The 26,570-nt window shown below is 33.8% G+C and overlaps 2 protein-coding genes across 4 annotated transcripts; one reads left to right on the forward strand and one right to left on the reverse strand.

The window, feature by feature from the left end:
* Positions 1-5,058: 5,058 nt before the first annotated feature.
* On the reverse strand, positions 5,059-6,823 carry LOC133185496 (caprin-2-like). Its single transcript, XM_061320760.1, has 2 exons — positions 6,661-6,823; positions 5,059-5,521 (listed from the first exon to the last, which is right to left on the reverse strand). Exons 1-2 carry the CDS (start codon positions 6,821-6,823, stop codon positions 5,121-5,123), a joined length of 564 nt encoding a protein of 187 aa, XP_061176744.1. The 3' UTR covers positions 5,059-5,120.
* A 3,315-nt stretch (positions 6,824-10,138) lies between these two features.
* On the forward strand, positions 10,139-25,768 carry LOC133185490 (uncharacterized). 3 transcript variants are annotated; one of them, XM_061320747.1, is made up of 5 exons: positions 10,139-10,272; positions 19,251-19,349; positions 20,551-20,685; positions 23,609-23,665; positions 24,150-25,766. In XM_061320747.1, the coding sequence occupies exons 1-5, from the start codon at positions 10,245-10,247 to the stop codon at positions 24,290-24,292; spliced, it is 462 nt and encodes a 153-aa protein (XP_061176731.1). In that variant the 5' UTR covers positions 10,139-10,244; the 3' UTR covers positions 24,293-25,766. The 3 variants fall into 3 exon arrangements, with proteins under 3 accessions (XP_061176731.1, XP_061176732.1, XP_061176733.1); XM_061320748.1 differs by lacking the exon at positions 10,139-10,272 and adding an exon at positions 13,013-13,098 and having other exon boundaries at positions 24,150-25,768; XM_061320749.1 differs by lacking the exon at positions 10,139-10,272 and adding an exon at positions 19,030-19,057 and having other exon boundaries at positions 24,150-25,768.
* The last annotated feature ends 802 nt before the right edge of the window (positions 25,769-26,570 follow it).

Genomic DNA, 26,570 nt, shown 5'->3' on the forward strand with positions numbered 1-26,570 from the left:
TTGGTGGCATCTTTTAAAATCTTCTTGTCAAGAACCACTGGGCAAGAAAAGATGAAACTTATGTGAAAGCTTCATTACATAATGTAGATTTAAGTTTGTTCATATCATGACCCCAGGGGGGTAGGGCAGGGCCGCAAGACGGGTTCGAAGTTTTACATAGGAATATATAGGAAATGTCTTTAAAAAACTTCTTCTGTAGAACAGCAAAGCCATGATTAGTCATATTATTACAGAAGTATCCTCAGGTACTGTAGATTCAAGTTTGTTCCAATCATGCAATCATGGCCCCTGGGGGTAGGGCAGGGCCACAAAAGGGGGATAAAGTTTAACATAGTTTTATATAGGTATAATGATTAAGGGGCATTTGAGTAAAACGCATTGAAGACTTCAAATAATGGAATGACCTGACAACCCTTGGAATGAACTAGCCAAACTAAAGGGTATATAAGGCAAAGCTTTGGGAAAGTCGTGCATTCAGAAGCTAGCTGAAGAAGTTGAATATTGAATCAGTAATAAAGAAGTTAAGGTATTCCATCCCTAATAGCAACATCTTCAATGAAATTGAATATATAACAGATGTGTAGGTGTTGAATACTCAGTATATTTAGACATAATTCCCATTTATTACTATTAGCATGTAAGGGTGGGGTGTGTCCTAATTTATGACCTTGAATTTTGGTAAGGGTTTAATCAATTTAAAAAATCAATTTTAAAAATCTTATCTGGTAAAAAAATTGTTTTCAATTTGTCATTCTATTTCTAATGTTTTAATGCATCTTTCCACCACAGTATTTATTGACATTCTTATTATTTGAATATTTATTTTTTTTTTTAAATCGCTTGTCCCCATAGACTTTAATGCAATCTTTGTTAATTAATTACTGCTGAGTTAATTACATTTTTGAAACTTTTTCTTGGTAAATCCTTTTCTACTGTGAAATGCTTTAACATGAGAAATGTCTTTAAAATCTTCTTCTCACCAACTAACCCATTATTAGTCATATTTATAATGAAGCAACCTTAGGTATTGTAGAATCAAGTTTGTTTAAATCATGGGGCACAACAGAGGGTCAATTAAGTTTTGCATAAGAAAAAACTATAGGAATCATCTTGAAAAAAAAATCTACTGCTCAAGAACAGCAAAGCCATGATTAGTCATATTATTATAGAAGCATCCTCAGGTAGTGTTATAGATTCAAATTTGTTCAAACTTAGGGTGGGGCCACAATGAAAGATCAGACTTTTACATAGGAAAACATAGGATTGATTGATTGTATTTGTTTTATGTCCCGTTCGAGAATTTTTCACTTATATAGAGACTTCACTATATACTGGTGAAGGGCTTCAAATTTAGACCTTTACTCGGCACTCAGGGCCATTGAGTAGTGAGGGATCTTTATCGTGCCTACGCCTGCTGTGACATGGGGTCTCGGTTATTAAGGTCTTATCCGAAGGACCCTCAATTTTCACTTCAAAGTTTCGAGCGCTTGGCGAAGGAACAGTTGCTACCTTTTTTTATTGACTTAGGTCAGTCACGGCCGGGGCTCGAACCCACGAATTTCCGATCAAGGAGTGAGAGCTCTTCAAATTGAGCTATAATGAAAGTGGAAAACATAGGGAAAACCTGTTTAAGAACAGCAAAGTCATGATTAGTATAGATTTGATATGGAAGCATCCTGAGGTTATGAAAATTAAAGTTTGCCCCCCCCCCTCTCCCCCGTTAAATACTGAACTGATTTCTGCTTCTTCCTAACCAATGAGCTCAGGTGAACGATGTGGCCCATGGGTCTTTTGTTGTTTTTTTCTAATTACATAATGTAAATATTTTTATAAGAAGAAGTCGAATGATATTCTCTATTTATTTTTTGTCTTTTGTTTGATAGTATAATTAAAAGTACATTAAAGGAATGTTTTTAGCTCACCTGAGCCGAAGGCTCAAGTGACATTTCTGATCAAAATTTGTCCGTTGTCTGTCGTCTTTGTTCTCGTCGTCGTCAGCGGCGGCGTTGTTGTCGTTGTAAATTTTTCACAATTTCATCTTCTTCTCCAGAACTACTGGGCCAATTTCAACCAAACTTGGCAAAGAGTATCCTTGGGTAAAGGGGATTCAAGTTTTTTTAAATGAAGGGCCATGCCCTCTTCCAAGGGGAAATCATAACAAATTAGTGAAAAATTAATGGCATCATTTAAAAATCTTCTTCTCAAGAACCACTAGGCCAGAAAAGATGAAACTCATGTGGAATCATCCTCAGGTAATGTAGATTCAAGATTGTTCAAATCATGACCCCCGGGGGTAGTGTGGGGCCACAATTGACGATCAAAGTTTTGCATAGGAATATCTAACAAAAATCTTTAAAAATCTTCTTCTCAAGAATAGCATAGCTATGATTGGTCTTATTTATATGGAAATATCCTCAGATGATGTACATTCAGGTTTGTTCAAATCATGACCCCCGGGGGGGGGGGGGGGAGGGGGGTAGGAGGGGGGCACAATGGACGATCAAAGTTTTACATAGGAATATACCGGTATAGGAAAAATCTTTAAAAATCTTCTTCTGAAGAACCACAAAGCCAGAAGAAATGAAACTCATATGGAATCATCCCCAAGTAGTGTAGATACAAGTCTCTTTAAATCATGACCCCCGGGGGTAGGATGGGGCCACAATGGGGGATCAAATCTTTTCATGGGAATATATAGGAACGATCTTTAAAAATCTTCTTCTCAAGAACAGCAAAGCTACGTTTAGTCTTATTTATATGGAAGCATCCTCAGGTGGTGTAGATTCAAGTTTGTTCAAATCATGACCCCCCGGGGGTAGGGTGGGGCTACAATGGACGATCAAAGTTTTACATAGGAGTACATAGGAAAAATTTTTAAAAATCTTCTTCTCAAGAATAGAAAAGCTATGTTTGGTCTTATTTATATGGAAGCATCCCCAGGTGGTGTAGATTCAAGTTTGTTCAAATCATGACTCCCCGGGATAGCCACAATGAACGATCAGAGTTTTACATAGCAGTATATAGAAAATTTTTTTAGAAATCTTCTGCTTAAGAACAGCAAAGCCATGATTTGTCATATTTAGATAGAAGCATCCTCGGGTGGTATAGATTCAATTTAATTCAAATCATACACCCCCCCACCCCCCCCACCCCCTTTTACGGGTAAGTCTGGAACACTTATGCCTTTTTTCAATACTGAACTGATTTTTGCTTTTTTCCTAGCCACAGTACTCAGGTGAGCGATGTGGCCCATGGGCCTCTTGTTTAAATCTGTAAAAAAAAATACATCTGCATCCCATTTCTTACAATACTTTGCCTTACAGTCTAGGACTTCATTATCGGCCGCAGCAGCGGCCGATCTATTTGTTGTTTTGTTAGAATGTGCACTTGGGGAAATGAGACGTTTTTTGTTGCTTCGTTGGAATAATTCCTTATTGATCCATACATAAAAGTTATGAATAAAAGTTTTAAAATGGATTCTTTCTAAATGGATTTTTTTTCTATGGATTCTTTCTTGTGGAAATACTTGAAAAGGATAGAAATATATTTGCGGCCGATTTGATGCTTTGCATCAATTTAACTTGTAATACTAGTATTTGAAACACGCTTATTCCAGCTTGAAGTGGATTAAAAAGAACAAGGGCACTGCAAAGCGGAGTATCACCTCGCAAAGAGCATATCTATAAATCAAGGCAGCATTCGGCATCGATCCCAATGCAAATTAAGTCATTTCAGTTTCACATAGGACACACTAACACACAAGACTAACACACACATGTACACAAACGCGTGACTATATCCCCTCGAACTCCGTTGCAGGGGATAATAACTATACCTCGGACTCACAATACGTTTTTCATTGATGATTCTGATAAAAGTCTTTTAGATTCTATATTCCTATTTAGCGCTATTTTGGATGACTTTTAATATATTTTGATGCCTAAAACCCTTATCTTAAAATATCTTACCTATGTAAAAATAAATTATTTTGTTTGTTTGTTGTTTAATGTGCCTCTCGGGAATTTTCCCCTTATATGGAGAGGTCACAACTTGCCGGTGGAGGGCTGCAAATTTATACTTAAACTCGGCACTTAGGGCTATTGAGCTGTGAGGGATCTTTTTTGTGCCAATACCTACTGCGACATGGAACCTTCGTTTATATGGTCTCATCCGAAGGACCGCTCTCCACGTCCAGCAGTGATTCGAACCAGAGACGTAAAGATCAGTTCCTTACTCCTTACTCTAGAGCAGACGCTCTAACCACTGCGCCAAAAAATAATAAATAACAACGAAATAAATTTAGTCTGTACTAGTGGTCAATAGGTACTGATCTCTGTTATCTCTAATATTCATTACAGCATGTTCCGAAACAAGGTGATTGTATTGTACAAAACAAGAAGATAGGACATTTACTATTTTAATCCTCTTTTTGTATTTTTATAATACATCATCTGAAAATACTTATTGATATGAACGGAAACAGTCTGTCAAACTTATCTGCACATGTACATGTATATTAAATTTAGTCTTTAATATCTACCTTTCAAAATATTTCCCCCCTCATTTTTCCATATAAATTAGAAAAATGTTCATTTCTTATGAACAGGCATGAATGTCAGCATGAATTTCGCTTTTTTTTTTCAAAAATGAAATTTCTTGACATAAAGTTGTGGCAAGTAATCATATAAACAGTGTAAATATAAGATATAAATTCATTTTTGAAAACTCATGATGTACATGTACATGTGTACAACAACGCTTCACGCGTGAAGATTTATCTTGGAGCGCTCCTCATGAAATATGCAGGCGTGAAGCATTGTAGTTTATGCCCTCATGAATTTTCAAAAATGAAAATCATTTCTTAAGTGACGAGCAAGTCTTTAGCTAAACATTTTTTATGAACACATTCTGCACAATATGGTACTTCGTCAACCGAATAAACAAACCAAGACTAAATGACATTCAAAAGTCTATACTCATAGTAATTTTTTCTGCAAATTTGTACTTAAAAGTTCCACAAAGTCTGAAAAATGTCCTTCCTCCACTGAGGACAGACTGAAATCTGTTAAAGCTTTCTGATATGCACTGGACACTTAGGGGCAAACATATAATCTGATTTATCAAACTAGAAAACCGGAAAAGGTTGTAATGGGTATCCCCTCGCTGTAGTAATTTGACCCACTATGGCACCTTGCCCACACTCTGTCACCTTGTTGTAGATTTAGAGTCACTAGGTTGGATCCAGAGTCATAGAAATCTTTACCCCGTCCTCCATCTGACATTGTCATCACCTTCGCACCTCCGTTGTGTACAATAGATACATACAATGTGTCACTGCTATACCCCTGGGCGCTAATGTAAAAGACATACTGTCCAGCCATGGGGGCGGTAAAGATCCCTGTACCTGGGTCGTATCCACCACCAACGTTATTGATGACCACAGGAAATACTAGTGTACTTCCGCTTCCGATTCCTCCCGCACCTGTTGTACCTGCTGTAAAGGCAACCTTCTTTGACGAGTCTAAAAGAATGAAACAATTTCTGTGGTGGCTATTGTATGAAGAATACAGTTTGAGAAGACATATTTATCGAGAGAAAAAATATCATTTGAATCCTATCTATCGTTTAGAATGCTTCACAATAAGATAAAATTATTGTGAGGTAAATTTCATTTTGAAAGTAATTTCAGAAATTAAAATGACGTGTCTTGTTCATATAACTAGATTTTCCACTTAAAGGCACTTCATGCTTTTGGTCCCGATCTTTTGCTTAAGTCTCTTAATCAATCTTGGATTTATAAGTAGTATCGGTGAGACCATATTTTATCTCATTTGTGCAAATGATGAAACAAACCACAACTAGTCTAGTCATGATCCCCATAGAAACCGAAACATACAAAAATAATCAGTTTTCAGTTCCAAAGCCTTTAAAATGTAAAATTGAACAGTGATCAATCTCATAAATACAGTAAAGAATACAAATCATGAACAGGGCAAAAACAAAAAAAACGGACGCCTGGAAACAGCAGGGGTTGGATCAGTTGCCTAGGAGGAGTAAGCATCCCTGTATACCAGTCACACCCGTTGTGAGACCTATGTATTGATCAGGTAGACGGAGTAATCCGTAGTCAAAGTTAGTACGAAAAAATGACCTAACAGTTGATATGAAATATGTCAGACAAAATACGACCCAGCGACAGGTTGTATTTGCAACTGAACAAGGTCATTTTAACGACCATAGAATTTTCGAAATGCTAACTCTAAACGAGGTTGTTGAAATCCCTGTTTACATCAATATACTCTCATCTGTTTAACAAGTTTTGATTTGTATCCTCAACTTCCTTTAATTTTTCAGTAATTGAGAAGTTTATGTTATCGATCCTTGTAGAGTTCAATCAGCTATAATTCTTACAGTGGAACCCCCATTTTCTAGGAATTGATACAATAAACTAAACACAATTTTCGTATCATTTCAATTTTTACAAGATTTACTTTTAAAACATACACTGATGGATATTCTTCCTTCAGCAATGACAACATGGAAGGTCACTGTTGATGAAGTAACATTTTATGGTTATTATATATGTTTACATACACGTAGGTGATCCAGAAGGAGACTGTTAGTTTTTATCAATGACACTACGAGACTTTATTTACCTACCCTCAACTCCTTTCAACAGATTCTGATTCGCATTGATAAGGTGTTCCACTTTCTTCCTCAAATCTGTATTTGATGAAGTTAAGCTATCGATCCTCTTCTCAGTCACAATTATGTATGTAATGAAAAAAGCAAGAAATAAACCTATAAGAGCTTCTCTTAGCATGTCGCTTATATGAATGAAAATCCAAACTAGGTCAGGTTTTAACTTGCTGGACATTTAAAAAGACAACCAATATCCAAAATCTTTAAATCATATACATATATATCGGATTCCATAGACTACTCGGTACTCTTTAGGACATTTAAAAGGTTTGGGCAATTTCTCTCCATTTCTTTTAAAAGTCAAAAATTTTAACCAAAGTCTGTATCAGTTTACTTCGTAAAAACTTTCCAAGTTTTGTCTATGTTTGCGTCCGCTTACTCTTGGTTTTTGACACCTACTCCAGATCAGAAAAACGAACAAAATCGTGTATTGTCTCCAATTGATCATTTTGGTAAAACATTTAAGGTTCTATCAATTCCTTTCAATGTTTGTCGTTAATCTGTCAAATTAGGTGTATATACTTAATTAGCATTTAATACCTAACGTATGTATATTTTGCACAGGAATATATATTTTTATCAGGAAGCTAGAATTATGAACTCAAATCCTCTAAATGACGTCGTTTTTTATGACAATAAAATTTGTTTTCCGCCTTGTGTGTTTTTTGAAGGAAAGGAAAAGCTAAACAGAGGTAAAAACTTGGAATGGCCTGTACAAGAAAATCCTTTTTCTGATAAATCAGAATTCAGGATTTTTGCACAAGCAAGATTGATTGGTTGGTTGTATGTTGTTTTACGTCCCATTCGAGAATCTTTCCCTCATATAGATACACCACCGTATGCCGATGAAGGGATTCAAATTTAGACATATACTCGGAACTCAGTGACATTGAGCAATGAGGGTTCTCTATCGTGCTAATGTCTACCGTGACATGAGACCTCGGTTTTTAAGCTCTCTTTCGACAGCCCGTAACTTTCACTTCATTTTTATATTCCCAACAATAAAATTTAATTCTATCTATGTAGTTTTTGGAGATCACGTCTTCCAACTATATGTCGAAATTGCGCCCCTTTACTAACAGACCTATTTTTGTATTCAAATGATGAAGAATTTATTCAAAACTGTCTACATGAAAAGAAGAAGTCTCTTGCTTTGGCCTTCAATTCAACATAAATATATATCGACGATGTTTTATCAATTAACAATATTCATTTTCATTCCTACGTTAATTCGATATATCCCCTTGAACTAAAAGATAATAAAAAAAATGAAATAAAAGATATCACAGAGACTGGCAAATCTGTTTCATACTTGGTTATTTTACTACAAAAAGACGTTAATGGTAATTTTTCTATCGTTAACTTCCCTTATTTATGTAGCAATACTAAGTATTCCAGTGTCACCTTCATATTGGTTTATGTCTCCCAGTTGATTCGATACGCAAGAGCATGTTCTACGTAAGAACAATATGTAAAACGAGGCCAACTATTATATGCAACAAATAATTTGATGAAAGAATATCAACAGACTTTGCAAATTCTATGGTCGATACAATGATCGACCTTGTCAGCAAATACAATCTATCATTAAGTAGAATGTTCATTGACGTTTTTCTTTCAAATTGTTAGGCCATTAAGGACCCTCTTTCATTTCGAACTCGGCCATCTCGTTTTCTTTTTTAGACGCTCTACCTTCGCCTTCAATTTTCAAAACTTTTTTTTAAGTTTTCCTTTCTAAATGCCAGCCTTCCTTTCATCAGTGACTGGACATTATTCACCAAATTCATTCGGATAACGGTTTCTTGGCTAAGAAGCTGATGAAAAATATCTGTATTTTGGTTCCTCATCGGCTTCAAAGTCTCGGGACCAATTTTCATTATTTGGATCCGACGAGGAAACAATTAATCAGTTAAAACCTGACTCAAAATATAAAAAAAACTCACACGAAAATTCTAAGGAAATGTTCATGTTTTCAAGTTTCAGTTATTAGTATCTTGTACAGATGAAGTCTGTAAGAAAGATGCAACTACAACCCCTTTTATTTAAATCCTGAATGTTCTACTTGATTTCTTGATCAACATGAATGGAAATGATTGGTTAAATAAAATCATGTCTATTCGTTGGTTTCATTTGGAGCATACTGCATTTGTGTAAATCGTACCTGTTCTGGACTTACAAATTCTAGCATTCTGAGTTTATTCATCTTATGAATTCTAGGAAAAATACCTTAATTCTGTTTATTAAAGGATTTAAATAAATGTCTTACTCTTTGGAGTGAAAATGTATTTTGGGGAAACTGAATAGTGCTAAAAACAACCAAATCATTTTTCTTTGTTTTCAAAGGTAATTTTTTTCAAACGGATGTTTTAAAATATTTATAAATATTTATAATCATCCTTTTTAATGTCAAGATTTTCAGCTTACTGCATATCCATTTTTTTTTTATTCATTTTGTTTTGTTTTGTCTTTTGGATTTGGTTTTTTTTTGGGGGGGGGGGTCTGTTTGTTTTGTTTTTTGTTTTGTTTTGTTTTGTTTTTTTTTTTTGTTTGTTTGTTTTGTTTTGTTGTTGTTTTGTTTGTTTGTTTGTTGTTGTTGTTTTGTTTATTTGTTGTTGTTTTTTTGTTTGTTTTTTGTTGTTTTTGTGTGTGTGTGTGTGTGTGTGTGTGTGTTTTTTTTTTTCTTGATAGAATTAAAATGTTAATGGAGACAGTTCGTTAGGAAAATATTCATCTTATGCAACTAAACCTGATAATAGCAATAGAATGTAGAAGAAAAAACAGAAAAGAAAGTAATCTGCATAATAGTATAAAAATGCAAAAGCAACTACACTTTCGTTATCTAAATTAATACACACTAGAACAGGTATGAATAACAGTTTACAAAGAAAAATCGAACGCCGTCCCCATATGGTCTCTGACAGCAAACCTTGAAGACGAATAGAAATGTGGAAAACTTTCATTTATTTAGGGATTTAAAAAATCTCGGAAATGGGTATCATTAAAGTGTCTAAGGATATAATCAGCTGCTTATCTATTTCATTGCTTGAGTCTTAAGTTTGTATTTGGAATTTTATTGGTTTTCTGATTTTAGATTTGATAGCTATACTTCTACTTCCAGTTGAGTTTTCTGTTCACAGCTTAAACTTTTTTATCGCTGTTCCCGACACAAAGATAGACTCTTACAACATCATTGTTAAGGTTCATTGATATTCTGATAAGAGAGATAACTCTTAATGATATAAATGTCTATTATTCTTTTATAAATTTGTCAAGTTGAAATGTCTTTTCTATAATGCATAAGACAAATTTTAACATTGCATTCCCGTCTTCTCATAAACTTTGGACTTTCGGTTGTTTTCCTGTCGTCTGATGTATCTTTCGCACATTAGTTAAACCCATTCCAACCTCGCTTCCGTTTGTTTAGATATGGCAGACGATGAACATCCGTTCTAAAAAAATATTTTCATAATTTTGATTTTCCACACAACTGTTGATATTTATATACTTTTAATGCTAAACTAGTGATGATATTCTCTATATAGATGAGGAACGGAGATAATATACAGAGGGGTAAGTTTGAATAATAATGTAATTAGCTCTAGTGAAGTATGTAAGTTACCAGGACCAGCACGGTTTCTTGGTTTAGCTGTATGGCTTGAATTAGCCATACAACTTTATTAGCTATCAAAATAACTTGATAAAGTAATTTACATGCAGTTGGCAAATATATGACCATTAACTATCAAAACACAACCCAGATCAAAGATAACCTGATAACAACATCAAGAACAGCTTTTGAACATTTTTAAGCAAAAGATGTACAAGTACATGTATATACATTGTTTGGGTAACTATGCACCTTGTGTGTTTGTTGAGGTGTGGATAAGTATGATTGCTTATCATTGTGCAGAATTATTACCAATCATTTTGTTTACCAAAACTTATTCCTTCATGATGTCATTGAAGAAGTAACCGTATGATAATAAATAAATTGCTTTAAATACCCCAACACTTTTAGAACTTTGAGTGCAAAATCTCTGAAAGTGACAAGTTTTGATTGACAGGTTTTATTTGGCCATCACCGTATCAAACTGCAGTTTTTTTTTTTTACATGTTGAAAAAAATAACACATAACGAAATAAGTGTAATAAAAAAACTTTTGTAAATAGGTTGATAAAGCAATATAGCTAATTTAAGCTATATGGCTTCAGTGATTGTCTCGGACCTGCTCATGGTATGACTGAAATCGTAATTAGACTTTATGTGCACCATTCATTATTGTTTAACACTATAGTTATAGTGGGTGCCAAAAGCACTAGCCTGATGCCCAAATATTAGTAAAAATTTGGTCAGGCTAGTAAATGTAGGTCAGCAATAGCCCAATCTGAGTAAATAAAATTTTTCAGCAAAATTTATTCATTTCTTTTTTCAGTATTTTAAAAAGTTGTCAACATTTTTGTCTGATAAATTAATTATCTTGATTGTATATTTAATATTTATGACTTTCTTAATGATTTTCTTATCTTTCCCTCCATGCATGGTTTGGTTATTTATAACATGTATAATTTGTTGTGTCCTGTTACCATGTTTAAATAGTTAAAAAAAAAATGTGGAAAAAAAGTTGAAATGAAGACTGTCACTGACATCAACTTCATCAAGAAATGTTTTTAATTATAATGAAAACTGCGAGTTCCAAATGAATGGAAGGAAGGATAGTGAGCCAAATGTCTTAGTTACAAGCATAATATGATGAAATTCTTACAGTAAATCAGACTGCATTCAGTTTCACATGTAAAACAAAAACAGTTTTATTACAGGATCAAATATCTTTGCATGGATGCCATTGTGTCACATGACACTAAATTGACTGTGACAGAAAAGATGGTTCATAGAAATTTAATTCTTAAACTTAAATTTGAGCCTTGTTGAATCAGATCTGATTCTGATGTGACATTCATTTGTATAAGGGAAGGGGAAGGGGGTGTTAATTATGCATAGCATTGCCATTAATTAATTAATTAATTATGTATAGCGTTGTCAAGCATTGTGGGAGTATGGGGTATGTGAGCATGCTCACTTTTATTCAGAGTGATTCATAACATTGTGGAATCCGATGTCTTTATAGATATGCCGAGGTTTCTTTTCCTGTTGTTTCTTGTTGAGAGGTGTTATATTTGATGAAAATGAATTTTTCAATAAGTTAGCAAAATTTTGATTTAGCACATCTGAATGTACTGCCATTAGATACATACATGCAAGAAATTTTGCAATGTACTCTATTTAGCAGAAAACTCTTCCCCAAAAAGTGCTAAATAGAATACAAAACCAATTGAATACTTTTATAGTTGCATTTATTAAACTCTTTTGAGACTTGAGTGTGTTTACTTTCATTACAAACTTTCCATTAATGCCAAACAATTATGTACAATAAACTTGTTGATTTATTGGCAGTTTGAATTGGAATACTGTCAACAATTGTACTTCATGAACTTATGAATACAGTTACCTCTGACAATAGTTTGTTGTTTTTTTTTTTCAGTGTTCATTTGTTTAATATTTTTTATTCGTGAATTTGCTATTTTGTACATGTTTGACATTAGTACTTATGTATAGTGTTATAGTGTACTGCTTAGTCATAAAATGTACTATTTTAATACTTAATGTAAGACAGATTAAGATTAAAGAAACAGACACACCCACCGTAAGTCCAAAGAAACCTTATTGTACACTGTAGGTATACTTCATATTCAGATATTGCTGTCTTCCAGTTGTAATGTCAGATAGTTCACTTGAGTGTGAAGATGTAGCCAGTACTAATATCTTTACATTTGGTAACTTGAAAGACTTAGTATCTTTAAGATTCTTTATTAAACTTCATGCTAAGAAAATTGTCACTGTACTTTATATAACAATATGACAGAAAATGGATTTTATGTTCAATTAAATTTCTTGGGCATTTAATCCATATCTTCTCTTTTCCCTCAGAATTTATCAACTTCAATTTCTTCTAGCCAGCCTGGCTTTTGTTTGTTTTGGTGTTTATCTCGGATCCAGATAACTCGGTTTTAATTGATCTTGTGCTCTTTTTGACGTCATTGTCTTGTTTTAAGTATATATGTCCTTCATTGGATAATAATCTGGTAAATGCATATCTGATGGTTATTGATTGTAAGAGAAAAATTGATGTCAAAACAAGAACCCTTTCTTACCGAGCTTCAACTATTTACTGGGAGGTTATATTTGAAAGGAGATTGGAAATGCATTATGATGACAGGTTTCAGAATTGTTATAACTGACATATCAAACCTTGAATATATTATCCAGTGATAAACTTTCACTTCTAACTGAAAAACCAAAGGAAAATTGTCCTCTGTATGAAACAAGTACCCACTGAAGGTAAACTCGCACAAGGAACAAGTACCCACTGAAGGTAAACACGCACAAGGAACAAGTACCCACTGAAGGTAAACGCGCACAAGGAACAAGTACCCACTGAAGGTAAACACGCACAAGGAACAAGTACCCACTGAAGGTAAACTCGCACAAGGAACAAGTACCCACTGAAGGTAAACTCGCACAAGGAACAAGTCCCCACTGAAGGTAAACTCACACTAGGAACAAGTCCCCACTGAAGGTAAACTCACACAAGGAACAAGTACCCACTGAAGGTAAACTCGCACAAAGAAAGGAATTCATTGTAGTATGTTAATAGAGTTTTCTATTTCTTATATATATATATATATGTTGTATTTACTTGAATCTTTAATGCCATAACCAGTGAATTCTGAATGACCAATATTGACAGATGGGGTACTACTATAGCACTACTCCTTCAGAGGACCCTCAATACCAATATACATGATGTATTTGATGAATTTATGGGAGAGAATATATAGAACCTGTTGAATACTGTTTATAGCTAAAACCTTCCAAAACTGTTAAGCAAGATAGTTCCTAGGATATATACTTTGTTTTGTAGGTACCCTGGTATTATTCTCCTCAAAGATTATATCTTAAAGTTTTTTTATCTAACCTTAAGCAAAGTATTAGTAAATTCTGCCTTAATTAAGTCAGACCATCTGATTTTAAAAAAAGTTCACTGATGTCAAAAAACTGACAATGGTTTTAATATTGACTGTACATGTCAGCTTTTCCTTACTGCAATGTTTTAATGTTGGTACTCCTATATCATGTACATGTATATGTGATTTCATCACATCAATTTGAATAAACTGATTGAACTTCATGGCACTTTTGAGGGGTATTTCAATACATGTACACTGAATTTTACGTCATACTCTTTCAAATCAATGGTGACATGTAAAATAGTCATTAGTTTAAACTTCAAAGGTGCCAATTGAATGCCTTGTTCTGTAACGAATAGATCATTGACACGATCAGAAGGGCCTGGTGTTAGATTATTCACAACGTTTTCAGGAGCTTTTGGATAAACACTTTGGTCCACAACAAAAGGAGATTTTTAAAATCTTCTTGGTCTATCAAATTAATTAATATATGTACAAAACACACATATATATTTGGGTCAAATTCAAGCAGCTAATCTGTATGTATTACTCAATCATTTAAAGGTCTATTTCTGTAAGAATATATTATTATTTCGATTCTTTATTTACATAAGTTTTGAATTTAAGCCTGGATACTACAGCCTATATGATTCAGACTAAATATGGTGTAATTAACATAACCAGTATGTATCGAGAGGAAATTGACTAAAATGAGACTTGTGACTGAATCTTTAACTCAGAAGTCTTTGTACATTTAGAATTATAGTAATGAGGAATCCAGCCAGTCCAGGTGAGCTTATATATCTTGATTTTATGGCCATGTTCATGTTAACATCAGTTTTTATAATAAGATTCCAAGAGTAATGTACATGAATTAAACTTTACAAATAGGTGAACATGAACAAATAATGACAGACTTTCATTCTATAGAAATAGATGTATTTGTACATGCATAGCTGTGAATTTAAATATATATTTATGTCGCATAGCTATAAAACACATAGTAGAAATTATTACCATGTTTGAAAGACAATACCTTAAGAACTATTTAAATACAGCTCTAAATGTGTGTACTTCTAATGGCTGACTACACTGGTTTAATTGTTATACCCCCCGCAAACGAAGTTTAGGGGGGGTATATTGGAATCAGCATGTCCGTCTGTCCGTCCGTCTGTCTGTAGATGAGATTTTGTCCTGACCATTTCTTGGAAACTGTTGGAAGGATTTGTCTGAAAATTTGTACACTTATTATTCACCATATGAAGGTGTGCACCTGGTATTTTCATTATGATTGGATAATTTTTCTGCATTTTACAGGTGTTTTTTCATTTTTGTTATGTGGTTTTGTCTGGATCTGTTCCCAGAAACTATTGCATAGATTTGTATGAAAATTTGTACACTTATTATTTACCATATGAAGATGTGCACCTGGTATTTTCAACATTATTTGATAATTTTTCTGCATTTTACAGGTGTTTTTTAAAAATTTTTATTGACTTAGTCATTTCGGGTTCATGTCTAAGGTTTGAGACATAGAATCTAGAACATCTGTACAAAAATGTGAACTACAGCTTAAAACTACTCATTAGAACTAAAAAAAAACCCACAAAGTATTAAAAACAGTTTTTACATTACACAGCAGATAGTGTAAATCCATTTGTCCCTTGGGAGTAATGAGTGGACATGCATCCAGTTAAAGATTAATTAATGAGTTCAGTGTGGGAAGCTGTTAGGGCATCTCTGATCAGGCAGGTCTTATCTATATCTCCGGGGAATTGGGCAGAAAGAAATAAAGATCTCTGTTGTCTAAGTCTCTTAATTGTTATTTATGTCTGTCAAAATACATAGTTACTAAAACCAGCCTTTTATTTTTAAAATGAGTTTGATATAAAGGTATTAAAATCAATTTGATTTTGTATAATTAATTATGATATTTTTTTTTTCAACACTCAATTTGCAGAGTGTCATGTCTCACAAAGATGACAGATAGTTGCAAACTATTTTTTCAATGTAATAAAAAAACACTGTAATTATTAGTGTTGATGTTTTATTAGGCTGCACTTTAGTTTCATTCATTAAAATAAAGTGCCCCACCACAGCATTATACGCCCATCAAATATTGTTAAATTATCATAAACAGTTTAGATTCAATTGGTCGAATGACATCTTAGTGAGACAAGGCAGTCTGCAATTTGTTGTAAAGATATAAAAATTCAAATAAAAAATGTACAATAAATAATTAGTTTAAATTATATTATACAATATCATATAAGTTTTAATTATTATAAACAATATCAAATTAGTTTTAATTACATCAAATTTATCTTGAAAGTAAGACTAGCCAACAAGAACAATTCAATACAACACAAGCAATTAATTAAGAGACTGATTCCTTTTGCCCATTTCCCAAGAGATGTAGATAACACCTGCTTGATCAGAGATGCTCTACCAGTTATCACCTCACACTAAACTCATTAATTTATCTCTAATTTGACATGCAATTTTCTGCTATCAAAATTTTCCTTGACCAGTGCCTGATCATTACACCCATGGGAGAGGTGGAATTTTTCTTGTTACAGATTGCTGTAAAGAACATAATGAAAAAAATAAGACTAGTATTTTCTTGATTTAACACTTTTTTAATAAAGATACTGCAATACTCTGACATCTTTTGGGATTGTGTAATTTAAAAGTTAAAAGACATAGTTTTTTTGATTCTAAGTCTAATGGTTTTCTAGTTATGATTTTTCCATATTTAGCCATAGCGTCTTTATTAAAGGTCAGAATGACATGGTTTTAATGTGCGACACACCTTCTACCCTAGATGTATCAGCTGACAAAGTTTGATAATTCTAGGCCTAAAAGTATTAAAGTTATGAGCTGGACATGAAAAAGCTAACAGACGGACGGACATGAACGCTATAACATAATACGTCCCGTCTTAAGACGGACATATAAAAAATATAATGAGTAATTAAATTTTCACTGGAAATGTTTAAGGAAATTGTGAACACCTCTCACATCTAGAAAACATTAGTGATTTGGTACTTTCTCTGAAAAACCCAGCAGGGGGTATTTGTCCCTATTGGACAGTTCTAGTTTAACATGTCAATATCTCTGTCACATAAAAGAGGGTGAATGTAAGTGTACGTATGTAACAGTTCATAAGGTAAGAGAAAAAAATCTATAACATCAAGTATGTTACCAGGACAACCATGTATTCATGTATACTACGTGTACATTCTTTCCTTATTAGGAAGATGGCACTGGAATTGCTGTGTTTATGTTTGATCCATATATATAAACATAAAGTATGCCTATGCAATATTATTGCAATGTATGCATTCTAATTAAAATTTATGTATATCTATCTGTTTTCCTTAAGGATACACCAAAGGCTTTTTTCAAGATTTTCAACAATTTTGAGATTTTTGGCCAAGAAAAAGAAGTTAATCACTGCTTTATAATGCATGTAAAATTCTTGGTAATTATGAAATGGTTTTCTAATTATTTAACAATAATGAAACATAAACACTACCACATGTGAATGTTCCGTTATTGAAGCTTCTGATTTGATCTGTGACTGCCTGCTCATGAAAGACGCAATAAATCACTGTGACCACTTGGGGAATTCTTCACTAGCCACACAGAGGTTATCAGTAATTAAACTACAGGGACTCTAGATTTAGAGAAAGAGATCTAACAGATCACTGATGACCATAAAATAGGAGGTGGAGCTTAGCTCTTGCCATTTTGCCGGGAAATCTTTCTGATTCAGAATTGAACCTATTTTACTTAATCAAAAGCATCTAAATACAGAAAAGAACCTCCCATTCTTGTGAATATGCATAGGAAATATGGCTAAGTGACAGGTATCCAAAGCTGAATCTCCAAGGTGTCTTATATTCCTAGCTTTGGCAGATTTTGTTGTGTAATGGGTTTTTGCCCTCTACTGTAAAGTAAGATCAGACAGTTTGTGGTATTATTTCAAAGGATTCAGCTCCCTTATTTATTGACCAATTTCTCTGAAAATTGGATGGGTTGCTTCTCAAATGTGTGTTCACGAAACCGTATCTCAGATTTTTGATATCTAGCATAGTTTTGGAATTATTGAGGGAAATGTCAAATTAGGCCAAGAAATTGGTAACATTGAAGGGCAAATGGCTGTAACTTTTGAATTAGAAGATTTATCAAAAATCTGAGATACGGTTTTTAAGTTCAATCTTTAATCTACCTTGAGGTAAAATGACCACTTTGAGGGGTTAAATACAAAAAAGTTGATTTATAAAATATTTAAGCACTAAGAATTACATTAATATTTAAATAATTTTTGAATAAGTTATTAATTTAAGTTTAAATTAGGATAATTAAATAGTAAATTTAACAAGCTTTCAAATGATATATACTTTTATCATGTTATCGTTGATAATGAAAGAATTACATTCAAATTAAATTCTGGCATTTGGAAACCTTTGGTGTATCCTTAATATATGGCTTAAAATCTTTAAGATAATTTTAAAACTTTAAACAACAATCAATACAATTAACATTCCATGATTAGTTTGATTTAAAGGAAAAGTGAAGTGTAAGAAAAGTCAATATGTACAGTGTATTTGTATATTTTTAGCTGTAGACTTTGCTTATACTGCATGTTTACAAAGAATGAAGTGATTAAATGTATGAGGTACATCATGCAGTTTAAACTGAATTTTTCATATACCATTTATTTTTCTTTATGGTGTAGGAATTTACTGTAGAATATAATGTTGAATGAGAATCAAAACATCACATGGAATCAACAGCTAGCATTAAAAAAATCTCCTGAATATTAGCTTTACAAACATTTAATATAGTGTTGTGTAAGGTATATACAAAAAAAGGGCAATGAATACATTTTGTGGATAGCAATAGTTAATTAGATCATTTGTCATATCATTTGCCCTGTGTGTGATTATTTGTCTTGTAAGAAGTCTGTTTTGTTAAAGCATGGGTGGGTTCTGAGAACCAGCTTCTTATGGAGAGAACCTCAAAGAAACTCTTTTGTGAATCGTGAATTGATTGGCCGAGTTTGGACGTTATACATATATCCAATGATATTGCAAACACCAAATCCAATCTTGCTTGAATGTGTCAAATAATACCTGGATGTGTTCAGCAAGTAATATTGCTTTGTTCGATGTGTAAACTATAATACTGGGTGGAATTCTGCTAATTTACGTGCAGGGTATATCGAGGACGTAAATTGATTTTTTTTTGTTTTTTTTCTGTTTAATGATTTTCTTGAAGGATGTAGGAAATACTTCAAGGAGAATTCATAATGAATACAAAAGGTTTGTTCTTGTTTGCAGGAAGCCTACAAATCTGGTCTTAATCAATGTGTTTCTTCTGAGGTGTACATTTTCATTGCATTATGTATGCCACAGTGTATTGACTGTACTGTTGGTCTCTAGTAATTGGACAAAAGGTATAGACAGTTCAAGGTATAAGGACTTGTGAATCTGTAGTTAACTATTCTTTTTCCAGGAAATACCAAGAAGTTCTTGTACTCCGGGCCTAAAAAGGATGAACCTGGAGAAGAACAATGGATATTTTCCCCGCGCAAAGAGACAACCCCAGTTTCTGGTAGGTATACTGGCAAGAGTGGTGTCAGTCTTAGGTGTTATCATTAAGGTACTGTAATAGATCAGATATTTTAGTCTTGATTATTTCCTAAAATTATGCAGGTGATAAGGATGAATTAAAGAAGCAGTCTATCCTACCCAAAAAAGAAGAAAAAAATTATTTACTTGAGAAATGTTTTTAATATGACACTTATGCTACTTAAACCAGAGAGTGAGCCAATTACTCTGACACTTTAGTGTTAAGTTTTTGATTTACGGAAACCATCTTAACAATGACTATACTTGAGATTTCCTTAGCAAGTATATTTATAATACAGTTCAAATGAAAATGAAAAAAAAGTTTTCATACCCTGTATGCATTAATGACTAATTTTCAAATTCTCATTCTAAACACTGCCCAGGAAATTTTCAAATATTTTTTTCATCTGATCTAATCAAGACTCAAATGAGCTATTGTAAATCTTATTTGTGTCTTGTTAGCTTACTTGAGCCAAAGGATCAATTAAGTAATCTTTTCCTTAAAATTTGCTTGTTGTATGTCTGTTTTCAGTATCTCATGTGTTAATTTAATTTTCACATTAGCAACTTCTTCAGAACCACTGGACCAATTTTAATCAAACTTGCCACAAAGCATCCTTGGATAAAACTGATTTTGATTTAGTCAAATGAGAACCATGGCCATTCCAAGTGGAGACAAAACTTTAATGAAAGCTTCTTTATATAATTTAGTGTAGATTGATTCAACTTTGCTGGAATCATTTACTTCTCGTGTTAGGGTTGGGCTACAGGAGGGGTCAAAGCTTTACATCAAAATATGCAGGGAAAATCTTTATAAATCTTATAGAGAGACTGCAATCAGTCATATTAATCAACAAACATCTCCATATAAAGAAGGTGGTAGTCTTCAAATTATGGTTTTCATGCAAAGAATTAATTGGCCAAAATAAGAGGGAGGGGTCAGTGTTGAGATTAGAATATTGAAACTTCTCCAAGAACAACATTTTAGATTTTCAAGCTTTTCAAGCCTAAATGTAATGAATCATATTTCCTAAAATCATGGAATTTAACAAGTTTGACTGAATGAAATTATGAAAACAAAACAGAAACTGGTCTGTAAAGGTTTACTAAATTTTAGTACATGTATGATGTTCAATTTCACTTGTTTATGTTTGAAATTGAAAACATGTATTAAATGATTTCAGGCTCTAAGTTTGACATGGATGACGTTTGGAGCATAAAGAAGAATGTCTCTGCAAGTGGTGGACTCTTAAACCCGACAGATGGACTCAATCTGAAGGCAAACTCTTCATACTATTCTAGATATGGAGGAATGAAAGGTAGATTTTACCCCACAAAATCTGAATAGTGTGCATAAAAAGAGAAATCTAATACATGTTGATTACGCATTATAAAATCGTTATCAGGTTTTGAAAAACATATTCGTAAATGATGTCGAATGCTACCGGAAAAGAATTTTGAAACTGTAGAGGGGCTCTTTGTCTAGTAGTTGAAACAATAAGGAAACATGGTATATTAAGTAGCTCTAACAAGTATTACAATAAGGAAACAATAAGGAAAATACTTAGTGTCACTATTATGGTACTAAACAGTACTTGTTATATCAAGTGAGGCTTTTGTCACTTACCGGTAAATAATGAATACGATTTAAAGATGTTTAATATGATGCAGGTAAGAAAACTTTCTCATTAGTATGTGGTATTAACATGCAACAGGAGACGAAATGCTCTTGATGGATTAATCATAGATATAACCTAACATTATGTCCAGAATCTCTGAGAAGAGATCAATTATTTATGCAGCCTAATAGCTAGACTTTCTCATGGGCATTTGCAGTACTAGTAACCATTTAGGAATATGAAAGAGCTATTTTAGATAGAGGAGCTACCTTCTTTTCACTGATAACTTCAAGTAAATCTATTATCCTTTGTCACTATTAATAGTATATATATGTACATAATGTGGGGGAAAACCCTTATTTACCTAATAGTATTTTAGTCTCTGATTGGGATTTTTAATATTCAGACATATTAATGCCATGGACTTGATTTCTTGGCATACACTTTTTAGCTCACCTGAGCTGAAAGCTCAAGTGAGCTTTTCTGATCACATTTTGTCCGGCGTCCGTCTGTCTGTCCGTCTGTCTGTAAACTTTTCACATTTTCGACTTCTTCTCAAGAACCACTGGGCCAATATCAACCAAACTTGCCACAAAGTATCCTTGGGTAAAGGGGATTCAAGTTTGTTCAAATGAAGGGCCATGCCCTCTTCCAAGGGGAGATAATTAGGAATTAGTGAAAAAATAATGGCATCATTTAAAAATCTTCTTCTCAAGAACCATAGGGCCAGGAAAGATGAAACTCATGTGGAAGCATCCTTAGGTAGTGTAGATTCAAGTTTGTTCAAATCATGAGCCCGGGGGGTAGGGCGGGGCCACAATGGAGGATCAAAGTTTTACATAGAAATATATAGGAAAAATCTTTAAAAATCTTCTTCTCAAGAACAGCAAAGCCATGATGAGTCATATTTATATGGAAGCATCCTCAAGTAGTGTAGATATAAGTTTGTTCAAACCATGACCCCCGGGGGTAGGGCGGGGCCACAATGGAGGATCAAAGTTTTACATAGAAATATATAGGAAAAATCTTTAAAAATCTTCTTCTCAAGAACAGCAAAGCCATGATGATTCATATTTATATGGAAGCATCCTCAGGTAGTGCAGATTCAAATTTGTTCAAACCATGACCCCCGGGGGTAGGGCGGGGCCACAATGGAGGATCAAAGTTTTACATAGAAATATATAGGAAAAATCTTTAAAAATCTTCTTCTCAAGAACAGCAAAGCCCTGATGAGTCATACTTATATGGAAGCATCCTCAGGTAGTGTAGATTCAAGTTTGTTCAAACCATGACCCCCGGGGGTAGGGCGGGGCCACAATGGAGGATCAAAGTTTTACATAGAAATATATAGGAAAAATCTTTAAAAATCTTCTTCTCAAGAACAGCAAAGCCCTGATGAGTCATATTTATATGGAAGCATCCTCAGGTAGTGCAGATTCAAGTTTGTTCAAACCATGACCCCCGGGGGTAGGGCGGGGCCACAATGGAGGATCAAAGTTTTACATAGAAATATATAGGAAAAATCTTTAAAAATCTTCTTCTCAAGAACAGCAAAGCCATGATGAGTCATATTTATATGGAAGCATCCTCAAGTAGTGTAGATATAAGTTTGTTCAAACCATGACCCCCGGGGGTAGGGCGGGGCCACAATGGAGGATCAAAGTTTTACATAGAAATATATAGGAAAAATCTTTAAAAATCTTCTTCTCAAGAACAGCAAAGCCATGATGAGTCATATTTATATGGAAGCATCCTCAGGTAGTGCAGATTCAAATTTGTTCAAACCATGACCCCCGGGGGTAGGGCGGGGCCACAATGGAGGATCAAAGTTTTACATAGAAATATATAGGAAAAATCTTTAAAAATCTTCTTCTCAAGAACAGCAAAGCCCTGATGAGTCATACTTATATGGAAGCATCCTCAGGTAGTGTAGATTCAAGTTTGTTCAAACCATGACCCCCGGGGGTAGGGCGGGGCCACAATGGAGGATCAAAGTTTTACATAGAAATATATAGGAAAAATCTTTAAAAATCTTCTTCTCAAGAACAGCAAAGCCCTGATGAGTCATATTTATATGGAAGCATCCTCAGGTAGTGCAGATTCAAGTTTGTTCAAACCATGACCCCCGGGGGTAGGGCGGGGCCACAATGGAGGATCAAAGTTTTACATAGAAATATATAGGAAAAATCTTTAAAAATCTTCTTCTCAAGAACAGCAAAGCCATGATGAGTCATATTTATATGGAAGCATCCTCAGGTAGTGTAGATTCAAGTTTGTTCAAACCATGATCCCCGGGGGTAGGGAGGAGCCACAATGGGGGATCAAATTTTTACAAAGGAATATATGGGAAATTTTTTTTAAAATCTTCTCAAGTACGACAAAGCCACTTGTTATATTGACATGGAAGCATCATCAGGTAGTTTAAAATTCAAGCCAATGTGCTCAGGTGAGCTATGTGGCCCATGGGCCTCTTGTTTCAAAAATATTTCTCTTGATTTTCATACAATGAACCAGTGTTATAAATGTACCTGTATCATCAGTGTTTGTTTTAGAAAATGTTTGTCAAAGAGTCGAACATCATACATGTGGTACGGTACTTGACTTTCATATGCTTTATTTACAGATAAGAATGACTCCAGATTTGGATCACCAAACTCCAACATAAGCAGCAATGCTCAAGGTCAGTAGAATTTAAAGTATATTTCACTTTAGCAGTCATCAGCATTTAGATGTGATCCATCTCCAGATTCTTTTGAAAGAAGCAAAACTGTGATAAGAATTTTGCACATCAATTATAATATATATATTAATTATAATTAGGAGTTCATCTGCACAATGAATGCAAAGAAAACATTGACAGAGAAATACTAGTGTATAATTTCCTAGTTTGCACAACAAAAAATATGAACATGTATTTCTAATTGTAATGAAATGTTAAAAAAAGAAGCTAAAATTTTAAGTTATACATGTGTGATGTGAGATTTCTTAAGTTATACATGTGTGATGTGAGATTTCTTGTACCAGATAATTGAAGTGATATGGAATGACAAGTAGACTTTGTTCTTTTTAATAAACAGTTTTAGAGATAGTGTATTGAATGCTGGTAGAATGTAGTCCTCTACTTTTTGACAATTAGGCTGTACAGATAAAAATTGACTTTATAGGTAGTACCTCCACCTGGAATTCAAACTACACATCAAAGGGTTTCAGCTACGGTCGCAGTAGTAAAGACCCTACCCCACAGGCCACACCTCGCATGGGGCGGAATAATAATCCCTCCTCAAGCAATGACTCCTCCCTCTGGTGACAAAAGTGCAGATAGGGGAGATAGCTCCTTCAGTGCTAAAAAAATCCCATTATTGATTCATATTTAGTCTCATGTAAAAGATTATTTCTTTCTTTGAGCACAATTTAAGATTCTTTTGATAGTACCACTGAGCATGCTACTATATTTTGATGAAATTTCTTGTTAATTGAAATTGATGTTTTCATGGTGGGTATTGTGGAATATATGAATTATGGAGAATGCTGATGTCTCTAAATGGTTGTTAAATGATACATACAAATACACACACATGTGTGTATATATATATTTACCATGTGTAACAATAAACTATAAACATAATACAGTAAAACTCGGTTATAACGAAGTCACTGGGACCTGTGAATTTACTTCTCTATATCCGTAATTCATTATATCCGTATAAGAAATTCGTTAAAATTTATATAGCTGGGGATCCAAGAAAAATTCGCTATATCCATGAATTCGGTATATCCGTGTTCGTACTAAACGAGTTTTACTGTACACAGTCAACAGAGAATAATTTTACTTTTATGTGGGAAAAAATATATTCTTCATCTTTTAGATGTACTTGTTTATAAGAGTATGATTTTGTAAGATCTGTGATACAAACTTTTCTTAGTAGGCTTAACAATTTTTAGTTAAACCAGCTGAGGTTAAGGGATATACAATTGCTAAATTTGATGTTTTAAGTTTGATTTGTATTTAGAAGCTGTGAAAGCTTAGTTGGGTATTATTGATTTTCATGACTAGCAAAAAAAAAAATGATGTTATACTAGACCAGAAAATGAAAAGTTCAAAAGGTAAAAGTTAAATTTTAATTATAATTCTCATTGAAAACACAAACTTAAAAATATAAAGGTAATGTTAGATACAAGAATATTTTAGGTGAAGCATTTATGGAAGTTTGTTTATATTTCATATATTAAAAAAAAAATTGTTCTGGTACTTATGTTTGGAGAGGATTTGGTTATTTAACAGTATGAATACATTTTGTTATTATTTTGCATGTTTGAGACATCAGATGAATTGTTTATTTTTTTTATTGTGTGTGCGTGTATGTATACCATTACCCTCATGTGCCTTTTTTGTTGTTAGCTCACCTGAGCCGAAGGCTCAAGTGAGCTTTTCTGATCACTTTTTGTCCGGCGTCCGTCTGTCTGTCTGTCCGTCTGTCTGTCTGTCTGTCTGTAAACTTTTAACATTTTCGACTTCTTCTCAAGAACCACTGGGCCAATTTCAACCAAACTTGCCACAAAGTATCCTTGGGTGAAGGGGATTCAAATTTGTTAAAATGAAGGGCCACGCCCTTTTTCAAGGGGAGATAATAAAGAATTAGTGAAAAATTAATAGCATCTTTTAAAAATCTTCTTCTCAAGAACCACAGGGCCAGGAAAGATGAAACTCATGTGGAAGCATCCTCAGGTAGTGTAGATTCAAGTTTGTTCAAATCATGACCCCCGGGGGTAGGGCGGGGCCACAATGGAGGATCAAAGTTTTACATAGAAATATATAGGAAAAACCTTTAAAAATCTTCTTCTCAAGAACAGCAAAGACATGTTGAGTCATATTTATATGGAAGCATCCTCAGGTAGTGTAGATTCAAGTTTGTTCAAATCATGACCCCCGGGGGTAGGGCGGGGCCACAATGGAGGATCAAAGTTTTACATAGAAATATATAGGAAAAACCTTTAAAAATCTTCTTCTCAAGAACAGCAAAGACATGTTGAGTCATATTTATATGGAAGCATCCCCAGGTAGTGTAGATTCAAGTTTGTTCAAATCATGACCCCCGGGGGTAGGGCGGGGCCACAATGGAGGATCAAAGTTTTACATAGAAATATATAGGAAAAACCTTTAAAAATCTTCTTCTCAAAAACAGCAAAGCCATAATGAGTCATATTAATATAGAAGCATCCTCAGGTAGTGTAGATTCAAGTTTGTTCAAATCATGACCCCCGGGGGTAGGGCGGGGCCACAATGGAGGATCAAAGTTTTACATAGAAATATATAGGAAAAACCTTTAAAAATCTTCTTCTCAAGAACAGCAAAGACATGTTGAGTCATATTTATATGGAAGCATCCTCAGGTAGTGTAGATTCAAGTTTGTTCAAATCATGACCCCCGGGGGTAGGGCGGGGCCACAATGGAGGATCAAAGATTTACGTAGAAATATATAGGAAAAACCTTTAAAAATCTTCTTCTCAAAAACAGCAAAGCCATAATGAGTCATATTAATATAGAAGCATCCTCAGGTAGTGTAGATTCAAGTTTGTTCAAATCA

The sequence above is a fragment of the Saccostrea echinata genome, unplaced genomic scaffold, assembly GCF_033153115.1.
Source record: "Saccostrea echinata isolate AGI-Se365-2 ecotype Australia unplaced genomic scaffold, CSIRO_AGI_Sech_v1 ptg000012l, whole genome shotgun sequence".
Classification (NCBI taxonomy): Eukaryota; Metazoa; Mollusca; class Bivalvia; order Ostreida; family Ostreidae; genus Saccostrea; species Saccostrea echinata.

Bases quoted from the DNA above. Each gene is read 5' to 3' on its own strand.
- LOC133185496 (XM_061320760.1), bottom strand. From the start codon at position 6,823: ATGCTAAGAGAAGCTCTTATAGGTTTATTTCTTGCTTTTTTCATTACA. The intron at 5,522-6,660 runs GTAGGTAAATAA...TCATTCTTTTAG, and splicing joins TCTGTTGAAAGGAGTTGAGG to ACTCGTCAAAGAAGGTTGCC.
- LOC133185490 (XM_061320747.1), top strand. From the start codon at position 10,245: ATGAGGAACGGAGATAATATACAGAGGG. The intron at 10,273-19,250 runs GTAAGTTTGAAT...TTCTTTTTCCAG, and splicing joins CGGAGATAATATACAGAGGG to GAAATACCAAGAAGTTCTTG. The intron at 20,686-23,608 runs GTAGATTTTACC...CTTTATTTACAG, and splicing joins TAGATATGGAGGAATGAAAG to ATAAGAATGACTCCAGATTT.